This window comes from Chiloscyllium plagiosum, unplaced genomic scaffold, assembly GCF_037043375.1.
Source record: "Chiloscyllium plagiosum isolate Xiang-an unplaced genomic scaffold, Cpla_swu_hap1 HiC_scaffold_12, whole genome shotgun sequence".
Classification (NCBI taxonomy): domain Eukaryota; kingdom Metazoa; phylum Chordata; class Chondrichthyes; order Orectolobiformes; family Hemiscylliidae; genus Chiloscyllium; species Chiloscyllium plagiosum.
This window is the reverse complement of record NW_028270150.1, coordinates 44,622,498-44,644,930: the sequence shown is the minus strand read 5'-3', so window position 1 is coordinate 44,644,930 and position 22,433 is coordinate 44,622,498. Positions and strand designations below refer to the sequence as shown.

General features: G+C 40.3%; 1 protein-coding gene across 2 annotated transcripts in view; it reads right to left on the bottom strand.

Annotated features, from left to right (window-relative positions):
• Positions 1–22,433, bottom strand: part of polq (polymerase (DNA directed), theta) — an 89,796-nt gene that overhangs the window by 5,739 nt on the left and 61,624 nt on the right. Inside the window, exons 24-30 of one of the 2 annotated variants that reach the window (XM_087992733.1) lie at positions 21,258–21,428; positions 17,001–17,130; positions 13,547–13,665; positions 12,837–13,021; positions 7,277–7,388; positions 6,776–6,900; positions 4,187–4,346 (exon numbers count right to left, since the gene is read on the bottom strand). In XM_087992733.1, coding sequence (XP_087848859.1) covers positions 4,187–4,346; positions 6,776–6,900; positions 7,277–7,388; positions 12,837–13,021; positions 13,547–13,665; positions 17,001–17,130; positions 21,258–21,428 — 1,002 coding nt within the window. Of the gene's footprint in view, positions 1–4,186; positions 4,347–6,775; positions 6,901–7,276; positions 7,389–12,836; positions 13,022–13,546; positions 13,666–17,000; positions 17,131–21,257; positions 21,429–22,433 lie in introns of those variants that run through there. The other variant, XR_015758850.1, reaches the window with a different exon arrangement.

Here is a 22,433-nt window from a genome sequence, read left to right as displayed (position 1 = left end):
GAAAGTGTTCAGTTCCAACTCAAAGGAATTAAGGTCCTACCATCCAAAGTTAGGCAGTAGTTAACAACGTAGAAAACACCATGGGCAGGGGGCAATAAAAAGGTGTGCAGTAAAAAATACGAATGGCACATATTTGCCTTCCCAGATGCGTACCCAACCCCAGCTCTTCACAGGCTGAGTTAGGGAACTGGAGCTGGATGAACTTCAAATCATTCGGGAGGCTGAGGGGGTGATAGAGAGGAGTTATAGGGAGGTGGTCATACTGAGTTACAGGATAAAGGTAGCTGGGTGACAGGAGAGAGAAAGGGAACAGATAGTGCAGGGACCCCCCTGTGGCCCTTTCCCTCAATAATAAGTATAACATTTTGGATACTGTTGGCGGGGGTGGGGTGGTTTACCTACCAGGGGAAAGCCACAGCGGCCAGGTTTCTGGCACTGAGCCTGGCTCTGTGGCTCAGAATGGAAGGGGGGGAGAATAGGAGAGCGAAAGAGATAGGAGATTCAATTGTGAGAATGACAGACAGGAAATTCCAAGGGAGTGAACGAGACTCTCAGATGGTATGTTGCCTCCCAGGTGCCAGGGTCAGGGATGTCTCAGACCGTGTCTACAGGACTCTTAAGGAGGAGGTTGAGCAGCCAGATGTCATGGTATACATTGGTACCAATGACATAGCTAGGAAAAGGGAGGAGAACCTGAAAAGTGAATATAGGGAATTAGGTTGGAAGCTAGAAGGCAGGACGAGCAGAATAGTAATCTCAGGATTGCTACCGGTGCCACGTGCTAGTGAGGCTAGGAACAGAAAGAGAGTGCAGATGAAACATGGCTGCAGGGCTGGTGTCGGAGGGAGAGCTTCAGATATGTGGATCACTGGGATACCTTCTGGGGAAGGTGGCGCCTACACAAGAAGACGGGTTGCACCTGAGCTGGAGGGGCACCCAGGTGGTTTGCTAGAACTCTTCTGGAGAGTTTAAAACTAGATTGGCGGGGGGTGGGAACCTGAGCTACGGATCAGATGTAGAGTAGATAGTAAAACAGGCAGATACAACGTGGAGAGAGTCTGTCAGGAGGGATAAGCACTTGATAGGGCAAAGGTGCAGCCAATGTGATGGGTTGAGGTGTGTCTATTTTAATGCAAGTAGTATCAGGAATAAGGGTAACGAACTCAGAACATGGATCATTACTTGGAACTGTGATGTTGTGGCCATTATGGAGTCTTGGATATCATGGATAGTTGTTGGATGTTCCAGGGTTTAGATGTTTCAAAAGGAACTGGGAGTGGGTAAGCAAAAGAGGTGGAGGAGTGGCATTGCTAATCAGGGATAATATCACAGCTGCAGAAAGAGAGATCATCGATGAGGGATTGTCTACAGAGTCAGTATGGGGCAAGTCAGAAACAGGAAAGGAGCAGTCACTTTATTGGGAGTTTTCTGCAGACCCACAGTAGCAACAGAGACATGGAGGAGCAGATTGGGAGGCAGAGTTTGGAAAGGTTCAGAAGTAACAGAGTTGTTGCCATGGGTGACTTGAATTTCCCTAATATTGATTGGAACCTACTTCGTTCAAATAGTTTGGATTAAGCTTTTTTTTGTCAGGTGTGCCTAGGAAGGATTCCTGACTCAATACGTAGAGAGGCTGCCTAGAAGGGAGACCATATTGGATTTGGTGCTTTGCATCAAACCATGCCAGGTATCAGATCCCTTGGTGGGGAGCATTTTGATGATAGTGCTCACAACTCCCTGACATTTACTATACTCATGCAGAGGAATAGGAGGTATGGGAAAGTATTTAATTGGGGAAGGAGGGGATTACAATGCCATTAGGCAGGAACTGGGGCACCTAAATTGGGAACAGATGTTCTCAGAGAATTGCACGATCAAAATGCGGTTGTTTAGGAAGCACTTAGTGCGAGTGCTGGATAGGTTTGTCCCGCTGAGGTAAGGAAGGGATGGGAGGGTGAAGGAACTTTGGGTGACAAGAGATGTGGAACATCCAGTCAAGAGGAAGAAGGAAGCTTAAGGTTGAGGAGGCAAAGATTAGACAGGGCTCTACAGGGCTACAAGGTAGCCAGGAAGGAACTGAAAAACAGACTTAGGAGAGCGAGAAAGCAGCATGAAAATACTTTAGCAGGTAGGATTAAGGAAATCCCTAAGACATTCTATACTTATGTGAGGAACAACAGGATGGCCAGAGTGAGGGTAGGGCCGATCAGGGATAGTGGAGGGAATTTGCACCTGGAGTCGGAGGAGGTAGGGGAGGTCCTTAATGAATACTTTGCTTCAGCATTCACTACTGACAGGGGCCTTGACATTTCTGAGGACAGTGTGAAACAGGTTGTGCTCAAACAGGTTAATGTTAATAAGGAGGATGTGCTGAAAATGTTGAAAATCATGAGGACAGATAAATCCCCTGGGCCAGATAGGATATAAACTAGGTTACTACAGGAAGCGAGGGAAGAGATTGCCTTTGGCGATGATCTTTTCATCCTCACTATCCACTGGAGTAGTGCCAGATGATTGGAGGATGGCAAATGTTATTCCCTTGTTCAAGAAAGGGAATAGAGATAATCCCAGGAATTACAAACCAGTCAGTCCTCACATCTGTGGTGGGTAAAGTATTGGAGAGGATTCTGAGAGACAGGATTGATGATTACTTGGAAAACCATAGCTTTATTAGAGATAGTCAGCATGGCTTTGTGAGGGGCAGGTCATGCCTCACAAACCTTACTGAATTCTTTGAGGACGTGACAAAACACACTGATGAAGGTAGAGCAGTGGATGTAGTGTACATGGATTTTAGCAAGGTGTTTGATAAGCTCCCCCATGGTAGGCTCATTCAGAAAGTAAGGAGGCATGGGATACAGGGAAATTGCCAGTCTGGATACAGAATTAGCTGGCCCATAGAAGAAAAAGGGTGGTAGTAGATGAAAAGTATTCAGCCTAGAGCTTGGTGACCTCTTGTGTTCCGCAGAGATTGGTTCTGGAACCTCTGCGCTTTGTGATGTTTATAAATGACTTGGATGAGGAAGTGGAAGGGTGGGTTAGTAGGTTTGCCAATGACATAAAGATTGCTGGAGTGGTAGATAGTGAGGAGGGCTGTTGTAGGCTGTAATAGGACATTGACAGGACTCAGAATTGGGCTGATAAGTGGCAGATGGAATTCAACCTGAAAAAGTGTGAAGTGATTCACTTTGGAAGATCAAATTTGAATAAAGAATCCGGGGTTAAAGGCAGGATTGTTGGCAGTGTGTAGGAACAGAGGTATCTTAGGGTCCACGTCCATAGATTCCTCAAAGTTGCCACCCATGTTGATAGGGTTGTCAAGGAGGAGTATGGTGTGTTAGCTTTCATTAGCAGGGAGACTGAGTTTAAGAACTGTGAGGTTATGCTGCAGCACTGTAGAGCCCTGGTTAGACCATATTTGGAATATTATGTTCTGTTCTAGTCGCCTCATTATAGGAAGGATTTGGAAGCTTTAGAGAGGATGCAGAGGAAATTTAACAGGATTCTGCCTGGACTTGAGGGTATGTCTTATGAAGAAATGTTGAGGGCTTTTTGCAATGGAGCAAAGAAGAATGTGAGGTAACTTGATAGAGGTGTACAAGGTAATCAGAGGCATAAAGAGATTGGGTGACTTTTTCCCAGGTCAGAAATGACTATCACAAGGGGGCATCATTTTAAGGTAATTGGTGGAAGGTTTAGGGGAGATGTCAGAGATAGGTTCTTTACACAGAGAGTAGTGGGTGCATGGAATGCCCTGCCATCAGTGGTGGTAGAGTCAGATACAGAGACATTTAAGTGACTCTTGGATAGGCACATGGATGATAGTACAATGAAAGATATGTAGGTTAGTCTGACATTAGAGTAGGATAAAAGGATGTGCAACATCGAGGGCTGAAGGGCCTGTACTGTTCTGTTCTAACTGCATTATCACCTCAACTGAAATCAAAGCTGTGGTGATAAAGAATGCTGGCGGCTGTTTTGCTGCAGCACCTTCTGGGAATAGACTTTATCACATCAGGAAAAACTAGTCTGAACATAGTCATCACGATTCATCAAGTATGTCATCTCCAGTCCAGTAACTCTGGATAATGGGACTAGAATAATAGAAAACTCAATAGAAGCAGTGAGCAATCTAATAACAGAAGGTGGAAGGAGACAAAAAAAAGAGATAAAGCAAAGTTCTAACCCATATTTTTGTCTTCCTGAAGCTTGCTTTTCCAGTGACCATGTGATTTAGCAACAGATGGAAAGGCCTCCTCCAATCGTTTCTGAACATTAACAGTAGCTATTTTTACCAGATCAGCCGCTGATCCTTGAACAGTGGTGTTCACTGCTTGACGTTGAGCCTGTTGGGATGGAATGACCAGAATGAGGCTTTATGAGTGGGCATCAATACCTAGCCTACAAGCTAACTGGCAGCATTGAGTTGGTTCTAATTGAAAGGCCATCTGGATTTGTGTACAAGATCTAACTATGAAAAGATACTTTCCCATTTGGGTTTCAACCAGCTGATGCCCTGTTAATTGTTGACAATCAGAATAAGATAGTACAACTGTGCAACTTAAATTTATTTTTTGTTCTCTTGTGGGACATGGGCATCGCTGGCTGGGCCAGCATTTATTGCCCATCCCTAGTTGCCCTTGGGAAGGCGGTGGTACCCTGTCATGTGCTGCAGGTAAACCCACAATGAGTAAGGGGGGCTTTGCAGACTCAATAACGCTGTGTTTGCTGTTGTCGTTTCCAGTGCCTAGTCTATGCCAGGTGGGCATCAAATTTCATTTTTTGCAATTTTCTAGCGACTGTTACAACCAAGTGGCTTGCTGGCCATTTCAGGGGGTAGTTAAGACTACTTGGTATTATTTGCCAAATATGGCTTGATTTTAAATTTGAAAAAGTTAGTTTTATTACAAAATATGACATATAGCCACAAACTCACAACGAACCTCTTGAAATTCAGAAATTACCAACAAAGTAAATTTCAGTTTATAGAAATCACAGTCCTTATTTAAAAGGGCATTCTTGAAATGTCTGTAATAACTAGCGCACTTTTACAAAAAGGTGTCATCCATAGATCTATAAACAACACTGGATTACTCACACAGCAACAACATTTCGATTAGAATCAGGAATACCTGTGCAATAAACCAGAGCACGTTGTGGTGATAATTAAGTTTACGTGGCTAAAGCCTCATTTACACCTAACTGTGAAAACAGCCACAGCTATTGCTATTAAACTGATTATTAACAGCACAGGCTCCATGTACCAAGTACACCCAATACCATCTTTGAAAATCAAAGACATTCATATTGAACCATAGAGAAAAGTTAAATCTACTTCATCATCAAATCCCTACAGTGTGGGAGCAGGCCAGAAGGCCCACTGAACCAACACCAACCCTTCAAAGAGCATCCCACCCAGACCACTAACCCCCAACTCCCCCGGTCCCTTTAATCCAACATTTCCTATGGATAAACCACCTAGCCTGCACATCTCTGGATACTATGGGCAATTTAGCACGGCCGATCCACCTACCCTGCACATCTTTGAACTCTGGGAGGAAACTGGAGCACCTGAAAGAAACCCTCACAGACACGCCCGAAGGTGGAATTGAACCCAGGTCCCTGGCGCTCTGAGACAGCAGTGCTAATCACTGAACTACCTGCTGCCTTGAAGACCCCAGTCATCTCTCACTGCATCCCATAGGTTAAATTAGCTAGTGCTGTGTGAATTAGGAGCAAGACTAGGAATTTTCAGAAAAGAACAATCCACATCTCGATCTTAAATGGGAAATAAAAGCACTTAGAAAAATCAACATACTGTCTCAGCACTTTTTAAATCAATTTGACACTGCACTAAATTTAAATGAGGAGATGTATTATCACTACCAAACAAAGCAAGATTTACTTGGGCAGGAGATCTGTCTTCATAGAGCATGTCAGATTCAGGTTGGATCCTGATTCAAAATTTAGATTCCAGTCAACACCAAACACACAATATATTTGTAACAAAGAATAACATTTCATAAATATTCAGCCAAACATGAAACATTAAAACCAAATATATTCCTACATTTGGCCAGAGACTGTGACGAGAGGGTGCAATGCTGGCTCAGGCCACTCTGTCAAAACGTATCATTGAACAGAAACCAATTTTCAATTCTCATGGACAGCTTCACCAGACTGTGTTTTAATAAAGGGGAATTGGGATCAGTGGATAGGATTTGACCCCCACCTCAACTGGCCTAACGAGAATGCTAAAGAGTTTCTCTCCATCAAGTGGAGAATGTGAGGGACACCAATGAATAACTGCACACAACAATTGAAGATGATACAACTACATCATCCACATCAGAAGTGAGAAGTTAAACACTTGCAATAAAGGAAGATTTAGTTCTGAATAACACTTCATTTTGATCTGATTTTATTATGTGTCTTTTCAATGGTAATCCTAATCCGAGTTGTACATCTCCTGGTCATCTGAAGTTAGTTGTTCTAGGTACTCAGAGTACTTTTCATATTGTTTTTATTTCATACTTATGAAGTAATCTAAATCACCATAAAAATCCAAGCTATAGCATCAGCAAAACAGAATAGGAAGTATTTTGCATAACACATTAAAACACATAACTTACTAAATACACTGTGATCTATAACATCAAACAAAAATGGAATGTTTTGGTCTGGTGCTCTGTACAGCATCAGAAGTTCCCATAACTGGAGTATGTTTATTAAAAGTTAGTTATCTTTGAACTGGTCTATAAACTGTCATACGTACGTGAGCTTTAACATGTGGATTGGGATCCTTTATTGCTGGAAGGTATCGTTTCCGGCCAAGAATTGTTTGCACAAATCCATTTTCCTGACAACATTTTACTGTTTCATGCAGAAATGTCCGAAGTCCTGTGGAAATTGATCAATGTTTTAAAATTAGTTTTAAAAATAAATCTCCTATATGCAATAGGTAAAGTTTTTGTCCAAAGTTATGCTCCAGCTGAAGAAAAGTTTCAAATTACTTTGGTAATTTTCTCTCAAAGCTGCTGACTCTGACACATCACTTAAAGATCAGCAGTGTGGAGTAACTTGACTTGATCTCTTGGTTGTCTTTGCTTTCTCTATCAGAGAAAGCTGCAAAAGTCACAAGTGATGTTATTTTCTCTCCTGAAGGAACCTAATCCTTCCCCATTGTGCCATCTTTTATCAATTAACTAAAAAGTAGTTTATTCATATTTCCTTTAAATCCAACCATCACTAAAAATCTTAATGAATGCTTCCTTACCTGTATATCGCGATTTGAAAGTTTCTAGGTAACGACCTGCATCATTCTCATCCAGGCCCATTTGCTCACCAAGAGACTTGGCTCCAATCCCATAAATGATCCCATAACAGATCTGAAGAAGAAAGGAGACCTGCAAATTAGAGTTCAGGGAACAGCCATACATCACCAGAGGAGAGGACACAACAGAAATGAAGTTTACACAAAGGAGGTTGAGTTCTCACTGATCACAACTTTCCAGATGCATATACTAAACTAGAGCAGCTTTTTGATCATAAGTAATTGATTCTAAATCCTACTGATCTGCTCCAGAGAAATAATGAACCATGGAACTGCAACAGAAAAAAAGCCTTTCAATCCATCAAGTGTATACTGGCCTTTTTGAAGAGGAATCTATTTAGCCCCACTCTTTCCCCACATTCCTGCAATTTTTGAACCTATGTAATTTATTTAATTCCCTTTTTAATCTATTGTTAAATCTCATTAAGCAGTGCCTTCCAAATCCTAACCACTCCTCATGTAAAAACAGCTTTTTATGTTAACACCTGGTTCTCTTTCTTAACCCTCTAGTTATCGCAATTAAACCACTGATAATAGCTTCTCTTTATTTGCTCTGTTTAAATTATTTTAAGCACTTTTGTAAAAATCCTTCGGCCTCTCTCCACTGTAAGAACAATTCCATCTGCTCCAGCCTGTGTAACTGCATTCCCACATCCCTGGAATAATTCTAATAAATCTCTCCTGTACTCTGTTACAACACGGGTTAAACCCTTCTGCTAATTTTCTTTTGTAAATATTTTTAATTGAGAAAAAAAGATTTTAAGTTTTTTTACAAAATCAATACAAAATAGTATAACAACTTTATAATATAATGACAATAACAGAAAACAAACTACTACTCTACTCCACCAACCACTGAGGGGAAAGAGAGAGAAAAAAAACATACAAAAACTACAATTCAATAAATAACTAAGAGAAAAAAACTAAATTAAACCGAGTTATACCAAGGCATCTTAAGTTATATTCAGTTAAGTTACTGCACTCAGCACAATTCCACTAAAGGTCCCACCACCGGGAGCATTAGTAAGCAAACCAGTATTTGTTCAGGATTCTTCCCCCCAGGGGCCCACAGACTGCCAGACATAGCCCTGATGACTACACAAAGGCTCTGATAAATATAGCTGACAAGTCTGCATCTATATAATTCAGAGAGTCCTATAAAGCTGTTCTGTTTTCCGGTGCACTACACTCTAAGGAGGTCCAGGGGGATGTGCTCCATAACTAATCTACGCCAGCCCAAACGTCCCGGGGGATTCTCCGATACTCAGCTCATTAGAATGTTCTTCCTTGCACAGAATGAAAGAATATTAAACAGTTTCTTCCCATGCACGTCCAAACTGGGGTGATATGGAAGACCCAAGAGGAGGGACACCAGATCCAATTTAACCTCAATTCCCAAAACATCTTCCAAAATATTCGCTATGGCATCCCAATACCTACGAAGCTTGCGGCATGACCACAAGCAATTAGTAAGAGTACCAATATCTGTGTTACATTTGGGGCACATTGTGGACACTCTTGTCTAAAAGTTTCGCAAGCCGCCCCAGTGCCAGATGAGCCCTGTGGAGTACCTTCAGTTGCATAGCCTGTCTCCTGTTACAGATCAAAATTTTCCTTATGTTCTCCCAAATATCCTCCCACACCTCTGATAAGATCTCCACCCCCAATTCCCGAGTTCAGATTCTGCATAGCCGCTCAATGTCCTTCGAAACATGACTTCCTAACAAGTGATAGAGAGTACTGACCGAGACAGCATCCGTAGACCGGAGCACTCTCCTTTCCATATCTGACTTATAGGAACTAACCCTTCTGCTAATTAAACCAAACACACAGAAAAGCTCACCTCGCCATGAATGACAGAGAACTACCCAAATTCCACTAATTAATTTAAAAAAAATCAATTTTATTCTTTAACTCTAAAAGTGAACACTAAGCAACACTTATTTACAACTCTTAGCCTCCTTTGTCTTAAAGATTTGTATCTACCTGATCTGATATAGACCATATTAAATTCTCAGCAAATCAATTTTCAAAAACCAGACAACAGTGTTGATCCTCAGTTTGTAGATCTCTTTGGGTCATCTTCAGTTTTCTGCTGCACAGATTTTTCAGTTGAAAAGGTACCTTTTTAGAGAGTTTTTGAGCAGTCTGTCTGACAATGGCAGAAGGTGCTCTTTCTCTGGCTAACTGTCCAAACTGCCTGCTTTTTGTACCCCAAAATATCGGATTGTCTCATTGGTTCAATGTTAGAACAGTAAAATTCAAATTCAATTGGGTTTTAGTATCTTGGGGCATAATTTAAACTGATTGGTTAAATTTGAACTGCTGTGAAAACAACTCAATATCTAAGTTACAGCCCAAATGTAACATCTTCAAATTGTCCAGTACACTTTGTGCCTGACAGGTGCTTGCCAGCTTTCACTCTCTCTTAAAGGTACAGTACACACCTTCAACTTCATAACAACTCTCTCCAAAACCTTCAAATTCTCCGATAAATGCAGTGCCCATAATTGGTTAGAATACTTCCAGCCATTTTATATGTAATTCAGCATAACTTCCTTTATTTGGTTCACTGTGCCTTATTTATGAAGTCATGTTACCCAAATACTTTGTTAACCTATCATGCTATATTGAAAGATTTGTGTATACTCTTATTTGTGTACCCTTTAAAATTGCATTTAGCCTGCATAGTCTTTCCTCATTATTTCTTCCAACACTTTTGTATTGAATTTCAGTGACATGTGCCCACCCATTCCACCAGATCTGTCCTCTGCTATTACTGTTCTGGGTTTTCCACACTTCCAACTTTTGTATCCAAGTATTTCCAAATTTCAAAATTACACCTTGTACCCCAGAGTTCAAAGCAGTATTATGTATATTTAAATAAAAAGAACTGGCCCTAGTACTATACCTTGTTAACTCCATTGTGTGCTTTCTTTCAGTCCTAAAAACACTGTCATCCATTACAGCACAGTTTTCCGTTGTCTTGGTTAAATTTGCAACAGTACTGCCACAGCCCTTTAAATCCAATGGCCTTCAATTTTGCCAACAGGCCTAATATGTGGTACAGTATCAAACATCTTTTAAATATTTAGACATGAAACTTTAATCTCATCAAAATTCTCAATCAAGTTAGTCAAAGATGAATTACCCTTAAATCCATTCCCAGCTCGCCTTTTCTAGTCTACACTTGTCAAAGTAGACACTAACATTTTTCCAATTTACTGTTTCTAAAAGCTTTGCCCCCACAACCCATACCTAACATTAAAGTGACTGGGCTAGAATCACCAGGTTGACGTCTCTCTCCTCTTTTGCGCATGGATATATCTAGAATGCTCCAGAACAGACTATCTCAGAAGAACTGAAAGATTCAGGTCTGCATCTCTAGTGTTAACCCTCTCATTCCCTCAGCAACATAGGATGTAGACTATTGGACCTGCCCACATTGAGTATCAACATTTATCTCATCCAGTATCCTATTAAATTCCTTGTATACCATTCCTGGGCAAAGTCCTCTACCTTGGTAACACTAAAAGTTTTTTCTCCTTATCATTTAATATAATAAAGATCTCTTGGTTTAGAGGCAGCAGCACAACCAATGCGTTACAAGTACCCTTAGGAATCCTGTTTTTTTAAAAATCAATTTGTTCAGACACGTTACAATGAATCTTAGGCAGGTAGGACTTGAACCCAGCTCTTTCTATTTTTAATTTTCTAATCAACCAGTTCAGTGATGTTCTTACACACCTCTGAAGCAAACAGGATTTAAATTCAGACCACCTGGCTCAGAGACAGGAGACTACTACGGTACCATAAGGGTCCAGATGGTCTGAAGCCACCAAAACTTCAATCAACATGTGCACGTGCTCACCAATTGCACCAGTGACTGATATGTTACCATTTTACTTTTTTTCTCTAAACAACCTATTCGAAGATATTATTACATACCTCTGGAGCAGGTTGGAGTTGAACGAAGGCCTCCTGATTCAGAGGTTGGGACACTACCATTGCAACAGAAGGACCTCATGTTACTATTTTAAAACATTATATCAACAAGCACCAGCTGCTCACTATCACAATCACTTCCCGTGAATAGCTGACAAAAAAGATCTTGTAGTGCAATGGTCCCTACCTCTGAGCCAGGAGGCCTTGGTTCAAGTGCCACACAAGTCCAGAAGTGTGTAATAACATTGCTGAGCAGGTTGATTAGAAAATACTAAAAAAGAGACAAAGACTGTGGTAGGTTGACTTCAGACTTTCTCTGTTCAACAGGAAGAACTTGCTGAGCACACACAATACGGCAGAAGTGATAACTGTGTTGCATGCCAATTGCGCCGCATTTGTCAGAGACACTGATCTGTGGAATTCTGGTCATTTGATTTCTGAAAACAAACCTGGGTTTGTTACATGACCCTGACCTTCCCATAGTGTTCATTTTAACACAGCGTCCTGCTTGGATGCCCACTTATCTGTCCTCAGCTGCAATACTCCAATGTATCATAGTGCAAACTGGAGCAACAACATCTCATCTTCAAACTAAGCACTTTACAACCTTCCAGACTTAATATTGAGTTCAGCACCTTCAGATCGTGAATCCGCTCCCATTCCTTCCCTTTCTTTTAGCTTTACTGGCTGCATTCGCTGTCACCATGTTCTCTCTTCCTTCCCCCCACACCAGTGGGACCATCTGTTCTTTCCAGTTTGACAGTTAGACACACCATTGTCCTGCTCGTCTCATATTATTATCACTTAATCTGCACCATCAGCACCCTTTCTGTAGCATAAATGCCGCCCCCTGCACATTTCACATCAGTTCTGAAGAAGTTATCTAGACTCAAAACATTAGCTTGCTCTCTCTCCCCATGGATGCTGCCTGACCACTGAGATCTCCAGCATTTTATGTTTTCAATTTGTTACCAAAGCAGAAAACGGATGCTGCAAATCTGAAATAAGAACACAGCAGAACCTGGAAAAACTCAGCAGCTGATCAAACATGTATGAAGAGACAGGAGTTGTGTGTGCCATAACAAGAGTCGTTTAATATAGTTTACTTTTAAAACTATATGAACTCATGTTGCTATCCTGACTTGATACTTCGTTGAACAATAAATTAATTGACTTTTAAATGAAGGGTATGTGACAGGGGCTCATAGTTGATGCAAAAAGTGCCAGCTTCCATCCCAAGAAATTATCTCTTTGATGTTTGATAATACAACACATTGAGATTTTGCAAGTTAAAACTAATTTATATTTGTTTAGTTTTAAGCAACAAGATTATCTTGGTATGATTATAGAGCCAGAAGGAGCATGTAGAGCAATATCTTCTAAAGCAATTTAAAAAAAAATGTTCATATTGCCAGTTCTGCCCAGAATGTTCACAAGAACATGACATTATTGAAACTCACTCTATATTACACTTAATAGAAGATGAATTTTTTTCGTTTTCAGCTGGAGATTTCATGTTGTCAGATAATACACCCAGCTACTTCAAACTTCAACTGACCTGCTTGGCCTGTTGTCTCAGTCTATCATTCACTGCTGCTGGATCTACCATTTTCCACTCTGCAGCAATGCTCTTGAACACATCTTCCCCACTATTTAGAACTTGAATAAGGCTCCTATCCTTGGAAAGATGAGCCAGAATTCGTAGCTCCAACTGGGAGTAATCTGCTGCCAAAATGAGGCCACCTTTAAAAGAAAAAAAAAATCTAGCTCAGCTTGTAATAATTCATAAATAATTCATCTAAAAAGAGTGCAGAGCTATAACAGCCAGCCAGCATGGATTGAGGAAAGATGACTCAGATTGAGCTCAAATCATTAATGATCTCTGGCTCTCCACAGATGCTCCCAGAACTGCTGAGTTTCTACAGCACTTCCTGAAATGAGAAAAATAGCTTTTGCCTTACAATTAGAATGGGTTTTATTTTTTAATTGAGAAAACTAAACTGGTAGAAGCAACTCAACAAGTAAAATGTACATTTGCACATTAAAACTGCTTGTTGAATTGACATAGAGTGTAAAAGCAGTTTTTTCATGAACTGGAATTCAAAGATCTGTGTAGATGACTATTTCATTGAGGACTTATACTGGTACATCTGAAACAGTTTTTAAACATCTTTTTTTAAACAGTTTTTTAAACATCCAGTTCTTTTTGTTAAGGATGTTAATAGCACAAGTAACATTTGATTATTTATTTTAAAAGATATAATTTACCTGAAAATGGAACAAAAGCATGTCTTATGCTAACTACAAATGGCAGCTCTTTCTCACTTTTTCCATCACCCATCATAGCCTGCCGAGAAGATGCCATAAAACCACGGACCCGCCTCTTCCTAAAACATAAATATATGAGGCAGAATTTAAAAGCATTGCATTTTCCAGGTTCTCCTGCAATACAGCTACCTACAGTATAATTTCACAATGAGTTAAAAAACCAGTGGTAAAGCCAAGGGCAATTATAAAGATCAGGTCAATTGTAAAAGTCAAGATTGCACCATTGAAAAGCTAGTAATTAGGTTTAACACAGATATTTAGTTCATCAGTCAATTTTAAAAGTATGTTTGAAATGCCCAAGATTTGCTAGCACACATAGATATAAAACACACACTCCACAGATGCTGCCAATTCTGCTGAGATGTTCCAGCAATTTCTGTTTTTGTTCCAGATTTCCAGCATCTGCAGTTCTTTCATTTTTTTAAATAAAGCATATTATCCTTGGAAGTTAAGAAAGATTGCAAAATGGTAAACAAAAGCATGGGAACAATAATGAGCAGGAAACAACCTCAAGCACAAGATAAAGGCTAATTTGTTTTGGGTTATTTTATGAACCCAAATGATGGTAGTACCAGACAAGTCAAATCACACACTGAAATCTGGCTTGACAGATTGTAAAGTTTTATTTTTGCAGTTTGGTTAACCAAATAAAATTTAAGAAAAGCTCCCTTCAGTTCTCACAACCTGGAGATTTTTACTAATGACAAAATTAAAGTCTATAAATTGCTACAAACTAACCTGCCCATCTACTGTTATGAAATGGTGCTTCTGAACTGAAACCTGACTCAACTCCATCTACTAGTGGTCCCACATCATTTCTTTCTGCCTCGGTCATTAAATTCAAAATTGTTAACATTCTGCAACTTACTTCCCAGGTATCTGACTAAGACGTTGAACATGTTTTTAATTACTTTGTGAGCTGTGGGCATCACTGACTGACCCAGCATTTATTAAATATCTTGAGCTGCACTTGATAACGAGCCACTTTCTTGAACATGCAGTATAGGTAAATCCACAAAGGCTGTTGGGGTGGGTGGGGGTTTTGGGGAAGGATGAAGTCCTTCCAAGATTTTGACCAAGTGACACTGAAGGAAAGGTGATTTATTTCCCAGTCAGGATGGCGAGTGGCTTGGAAAGGAACTTGCAGGTGGTGGTGTTTGCTGCCCCTGTCCTTTGAGATGGAAGTAGTTGTGAATATAGAAGGTGCTGTCTAAGAGGCCTCGGTCAATTTCTTCAATGCATCTTGCATTGGATGTTTATGAATGTAGTGATATATTTCCAAGACAGAACGGTGACTGACATAAGGGAACTTGCAGGTGGTGGTGTTCCCATGAATCTGCTGCCCTTACCCTTTTAAATGGTAGCAGTTATGGGTTTGGAAGGTACTAAGAAGCTTTGATGGATTTTGCAGTGCTTTTTGTAAACGGTACACACAGCTACTACTGCACATCAGTGGGTCTCCCTACAATAAATGGCCTGCAGCAGTTCAAGGAGACAACTCACCACCACCTTTTCAAAGGCAACAAGGGATGGGCGATAAATGTTAGCCCAGGCAGTGACATCCACATCTCAAGAATGAATAATAAAAACCATTCAACACTGGCTGATACTGTTGGCTTACAGTACCTCATGGATGCCCAGTCTTCAATTGTTAGACCTGTTCTGATATGACACAGGGTAAACTCTCCTGCTTACTGTAAACCAGCAACACAGAAAAGATTTATCCCGTGCAGTAATCTGTGAAAATTCGAGGGGCCAAGAAGTTAAAGTAAAAATTAACAATTTTATTTCTTAAAGTAGAACAGAGAATAATTAACTAACAACTATTTACAACTCCTCTCTAACCTATCATTTACCTTGCCTTCTATAATATTAGTCAGATAAAACTCCAGAACAAAACTTCTTATCTCAAAACCAGGCAGCTTTCAGTTTTCTCTGTATTCCTGTCTTTGTTTCTTCTTTTTGGGGGCTTCTGCTTCACAGGTTACTGACACCTATTTTCCAGACAGTCATTACATGCTGGCGCTTGGCAGTTCTCCTCCCAACTGTTCAATTTTCCCCTGCCTTATACCCCCCCCAAAGCATCCAATTGTGTCATTGGCTTTTAAGATGGTCAATATTCTCAATTCAAACTGGATTGGAGTTTGGTAATTTAAACTTATTGGCCTATTTCGAATCTGTTTTGTCGTTTCCAAGCAACCAGCTACCTAGATACCCCAGTAGATGGAGCACATTACATTGTATCTTTTTTCAGAACAGGTAGTTTTTGCTAACTTTTAACTCTTTTAAAAGTAGAGTATGCCTACATCTTCATAACAGTTCAAAATTTATCCCATTTTGCACAGTAGTAAGTGTCACACAATACAACATATCCTGAATGTGAATACAGAACTGTCTTTATAAGGACTGTATGGTGGTCACTCCTGTCACCAACAAATGTATTTGTGGCAGGAAGACAGATTGGTGATGATGAAATCAAGAATGTTTTTCCCTGTAATTAGTTCCCTCACCGTCTGCCACAGGTCCAGTCTAGCAACAATATCTTTTAGGACCAGACCAGCTCAATGAGTACCAGTGCTGCTGAGCAAACCCTGCTGATGGTCATTGAAGACTCGAGCCAGAATCCATTCTCTGCATTTATTGCCCTCGATACTTCTTCCAAGTAGTGTTCAACATGGAAGTGTACTGATTGATCAGCCAAGGGAAAACAGTCCACGGTAGTCAGCAGGCTTCCTTTGCATATTTGATCTGATGCCATGAAACTTCATGGTCTCTTGAGTAAATATTGAAAACTCCCTTTCAATTGTATACCATTGTAATGCCACCTCTGTTCTGTTTGTGCAGGCAGTCAGACAGGACAAACTAATGTGATGGTGTTGCCTTGGATATTGATTGTAAGACATAATCTGTGCAATGGTGAAATATATTGTAAACCTTTATGACAGCCACAGAGACAGTAGTTAAGAAAGGAGCAAAAGTTGAGAAAATGTTATAAAGATTTGAGAACCAAGCAAGAGAAAAACAAAATAAGTGAACTGTAACACATGATACAGGAAAGTAAAACAAGCAGAGTACCATCAATATAAATATGCACTTTTAAAATTACAAATTTTATATTATGTATATGTTTACATGTAGCTAGATAAGGAAGGCTCTAGATCAAAGTTCTCTATCATATATAATCTCTATCTATAGCTATACAGAAATAAATATCTCTTCTATACTTTCACTTTGAAATTATAGTGATAAGTAAACAGGCATTTAAGTAAACGATCTTGGTTCCAGACGGATGATCCAAAGATATAAGAAAATCACAAAGCACCAACTAAAGAACAAATCACTATTTTGCCTCATGGAAGGTGAGCTGTGTGAGGATTTCATTTGGAGGAGGTACCTGAATCGTGTTGAATCAGCTGATTTGTTTGTCCCCTGAAAGGGGGGGCTCTGTCTGATCATTGTTGGCATTTCAATTTCAAAATCCTTTGGCACGTTTTGCAGGTTTGGCTCCATAAAGCTGATCCGACCTAATCAAATAAGAGATGTGCTTTTGGAGAGTAGGATCAAGGTCATATGAAAACATTCAAAAGGAAAGCCAGTATCACAAAACCTTCCATTATGTTTCATTCATTAAAATGAGAATCAATTCCAAAAGAATGTTTGTGAAATCCTCTGATAAATCATGTAATTATGGTACATTCTGTTCAGGATAAATACATTATTCTTGCTTTTTTTTGCAGAAAGCCCAATTACATTGCTGCAGAAGTCTCACTGAAGTGAAGAAACACAACCAACACTTTAGCCAGATTTCCATTTCATTTGCAATGCAGTAAAACTGCATGTCTAGTCATATTGTGTTGCTTTGTCCTTTTTTTTCTGCTCTTTACTCAAAATGATGAAATCAGGAAGTTTTGTTGAACCACCTGGGAAAGTATAGAATGTAAAATGGTGGCATCTCATTGTTTAAAATTAGGTTTGCAGAATCATATGCATTGTCCATTTTACAGAGGATTCAAAACTTTCCTGAAGATCAATAAGATTAAGCAGGTAAATGCGTGGCTCAAAGACTGGTGTGGGAAAAATGGGTTCGAATTCATGGGACATTGGCACCAGTACTGGGGAAAAAAGGCATCTGTTCCGATGGCACAGTCTTCATCTGAACCAAGCTGGGACCAGAGTCCTAGTGAATTACAAAGCCAGGGTTGTAGACAGGAGTTTAAATTAAATGGGAGGGTGGGGGAAATAAAACTTCAAGTACACTAGACAAACGAATGTCAGTGAGAAGAGGGACAGTTAATACAGGACTGAAGGTGTTATATCTGAATGCACACAGTATAAAGAATAAGGTGAAGGAGCTTGTGCTCAGATCGAAATTAGCAGGTATGGCGTGGTGGGCATCATGGAGACGTTGCTACTAGGGGAGCAGGATTGGGAGCTGAATATACAAGGGTATACATCCTATCGAAAAGATAGGCAGGTGGGCAGAGGGGTGGTTGCCCCATTTGTAATAAATGAAATGAAATCAATACTAAGAAACAAAGTAGGGTCCAATGGTGTAGAATCTGTGTGGGTAGAATTGAGGAACCGCAAAAGGTAAAAAAGAACATATTTGGAGTCGTGTATAAGCCTCCAAATAGCAGGCAGGAGCTGGGGCACAAGGTACACCAGGAGATAGAAAAGATGCGTAGGAAAAGCAGTGTAGGAAAAGCAAAGTCACAGTGATCATGGGGGATTTCAATACGCAGGTGGACTGGGAAAATCAGGTTGGTAGTGGCTCGCAAAGAAAGAAATTTGTGGAATATCCACGAGATGGCTTTTTGGAGCAGCTTGTGATGGAGCCCAGTAGGGAACAGGCAATACTGGACTTAGTGTTGTGTAATGAGGCAGACTTGATAAGGGAGCTTAAGGTGAAGGAACCCTAAGGAAGCAGTGATCATAATATGATTGAAATTACTCTGCAATTTGAGAGACAGAAGATAAAATCAGAGGTAACAGTATTTCAGCTGAATAAAGGCAACTACGGAGGCACGTGGGAGGAGATAGGTAGAATTGACTGGGAGAGGAGCCTATCAGGAAAGACAGTGGAACAGCAAAGGCAGGAATTTCTGGGAGTAATTCAGGAGACACAGCAGCGATTCATACTTAAGGAAAATGAAGCATGGTACGAGGAGTATGAGGCAACCATGGCTGACTGGGGAAGTCAGGGACAGCATAAAAGCAAAAGAGAAAGCGTATAAATTAGTGAAGAACAGTGGGAAACAAGAGGATTGGGAAGCTTACAAAGAACAACAGAGAACAACAAAAAAAAGAAATAAGGAGGGAGAAGATTAAATATGAGAGTAAGCTAGCCAGTAATATAAAGGAAGACTGTAAGGGTTTCTTTAGATATATAAAGAGCAAAAGAGAGGCCAAAGTGGACATTGGGTCGCTGGAAAATGATACTAGAGAGATAGTAATGAGGAATAAGGAAATGGCTGAGGAACTGAATAATTACTTTGTGTCAGTCTTCACTGGGGAAGACACAAGTAATATCTGAAAAATTCAAAAGAGTGAAGGGGCAGAGCTGGGTACGGTAGCTATCACCAAGGAGACGGTGCTAGAAAACCTGAATGGCCTGAATGTGGATAAATCACCCGGACCAGATGGTCTACTCCCCAGAGTTCTAAGGGAGATAGCTGAAAAGGTAATCTTTCAAGAATCATTAGAATCAGGGAAGGTCTTAGAAGACTGGAAAATCGCTAACGTGACACCCCTGTTTAAAAAGGGGGTAAAGCAGAAGACAGGAAATTACAGAACCCTGGTCGTGGGTAAGATCCTGGAATCCATCGTGAATGATAAGATTTCTGAATACTTGGAAGTGTATGCTAAAACAGAGCAGAGTCAGCATGCTTTCATCAAGGGGAGGTCATGCCTGACAAATCTGCTAGAATTCTTTGAAGAAGTAACAAGCAAATTAGACCAAACAGAATCAATGCATGTTATCTACCTAGACTTCATGAAGGCCTTTGACAAGGTGCCACACAACAGGCCACTGAGTTAAGATAAGAACCCATGGTGTTGGAGGCAAGGTGCCAGCATGGATAGAAACTTGGCTGTCTGACAGAAAGCAGAGTCAGTAGGGGGGAATAAAATGGGCTTTCTCAGGATGACAGCCAGGTGACAAGTGGTGTTCTGCAAGGCTCAGTGTTGGAACCACAACTTCTCACTTTATACATTAACGATCTATATGAAAGAACTGAGTGCACTCTGGCTAAGTTTGCAGATAATACAAAGATAGGGTAGGAGACAGGTAGCATTGAGGCAGCAGGGAGGCTGCAGAAGGATTTGGACAGATTAGGAGAGTGGGCAAAGCAGTGGCAGATGGAGTACAATGTGGGAAAGTGAGAGGTCATGTCACTTGGTAGGAAGAATAGAGGCTGAAAATGTGTTGCTGGCAAAGCGCAGGTCAGGCAGCATCCAAGGAACAGGAGAATCGACGTTTCGGGCATAAGCCCTTCTTCAGGAATTCCTGAAGATTCTCCTGTTCCTTGGATGCTGCCTGACCTGCTGCGCTTTTCCAGCAACACATTTTCAGCTCTGATCTCCAGCATCTGCAGACCTCACTTTCTCCAGGAAGAATAGAGGCATAGACTATTTTCTAAATGGGGAGAAAATTCAGAAATCTGAAGTGCGAAGAGACCTGTGAGTCCTAGTTCAGAATTCTTCAAGGTAAACTTGCAGGTTGAATTAGTAGTTAGGAAGGCAAATGCAATGTTGGCATTTATTTTGAGAAGACAAATATAAAAGCAGGGATTTACTTTTGTGGCTCTATAACGCTCTGGTCAGGCCACATTTGGTGTACAGAGGAACCTTGATCATCTGAATGACGCGGGTAAGGAGTATATTGTTCGGATAATCGAATGTTCGGGTAACACAGTTTAACCAAGCATTAGGAATTTGCGATCTTGCTAGATAATTTGAAATTTGGATAATCAAATGCCGGATAATCGAGGTTCCTCTGTATTGTGCTCAGTTTTGAGTCCCATATCTCAGGAAGGCGGTACTGGTCCTGGAGCGTGTTCAGAGGAAATTCACAGAATGGCCCCAGGAGCGAACTGCTTAACCTATGAGGAATGTTTGAGGATTCTGGGTTTATACTCAATGGAGTTTAGAAGAATGAGGGGGTCTCTAATTGAAATGTACAGATTACTGAATGGCCTGGACAGAGTGGGCATTGGGAAGATGTTTCCATTGGTAGGACCCGAAGGCACAGCCTTAGAGTAAAGGGAAAACCTTTTAGAACAGAGAGAAGAAGAAATTTCTTCAGCCAGAGAGTGGTGAATGTATGGAATTCACCGCCACAGAAACCTGTGGAGACCAGGTCATTGAGTATGTTTAAAACTAAGATAGATAGGTTCTTGATTATAAAGGGGATCAAGGCTTACAGGGAGAAATTGGAAGAATGGGATTGAATGACAGAGCAGACTCGATGGGCTGAATGGCCTAATTCCTGCTCCTATGTCTTATGGTCTGATGGGTTGCATTTCCACTCCATTGAAGAACAGATCAATGTAATAGAGAGCATTTATTGATGCAGATTCTGTGTCAAGACTCACTGAATTGTACAATATGTATCGTTTGCTTTGATACAGGACACAGTGAAATCAGCATTTACCTGTAGCACTGTGCGTGTGAGAGATAGAGTAGATCCTCTCCATTCCCAGCTGAGGATGTAGGTGTTTTTCGCGCTGCAGAGGGAACACTACTTTGGACATTGCATTAGTAATTCTCCTCCATTCCAAGATTAAGCCTGGCAAAGGATGAAGTGGCTTCAATTTCTCCAATACTTCCTAAAACATTGAATGGAATAATAAATGACCGATCAGATATATAAAAGACAAATTCGTAAAATAGGCATAAGTTATCAAAAGCACTACAAAAATAGTGCACAATTGACATGCAAGACACAAACATGCATTATCTCAAAAATACCTCAAGTTACTCTAAACAGTGGTCTCCATTCCATATGTAATAGGGTTTTGCCAATACTTACTTAGTTTAGGATATCTGGTCGGCATGGTTGAGTTGGACCAAAGGGTCTGTTTCTGTGCTGTACATCTCTATGACTCTATGTGATCGTCTCGGATGAGATAAACATGCAATTTCTCTTGGCATTATTGTGCTACTCCACGCTGGTTTATAGACTTTTGTATTAGTGAATGGAGCCTAAAAATATTTCCACATATTCTTTCTGTACTGTACCAAACCCAAAAGTCCGCAGTTAGCTCAATTCACTAAGAGTGTGGTGCAAAATAAAGCCAATAATATAGGTTCAGTCCTGTACAACAACAGTTCACGGAGACCTACCTCTTCACCTTACCCTATGTTTATGGAGATGTTTCCCTCAACCTACTGATAATTTATTATTTCTTTCTCGAATGGAGAGAGATGACTATGGTCCTTTGTTGATTATTGCTCTGGAATTCTTGAATTACTATTCTTTGCTTGATTTCTTGCTTTTAATTTGCTTGTTTAATTTTCATATTTTTCATACAAACAAATTTATGATTCTTTTCTTTGCATTTAACCTTAACTTGCTGATATTACTTATTTACCTTCAACAGATATCCTGAAGTCTGGTTTACCTTCTGCGTAAGCATCTTGTACTGTATACTTTAAGTTGTTTATCAATTTTTATGGATCTTTGTTATCATGAGTAATAATTCAGGAATAAATTCAATTTACATATTAAAAAGCCTGTGTGATGTAACATACCATATTACTCCTATGATAGCTACTTGTTTTAACTCACTAACTCTCATTGCTGTTTGTTGTTGCCAATAAAGATTCC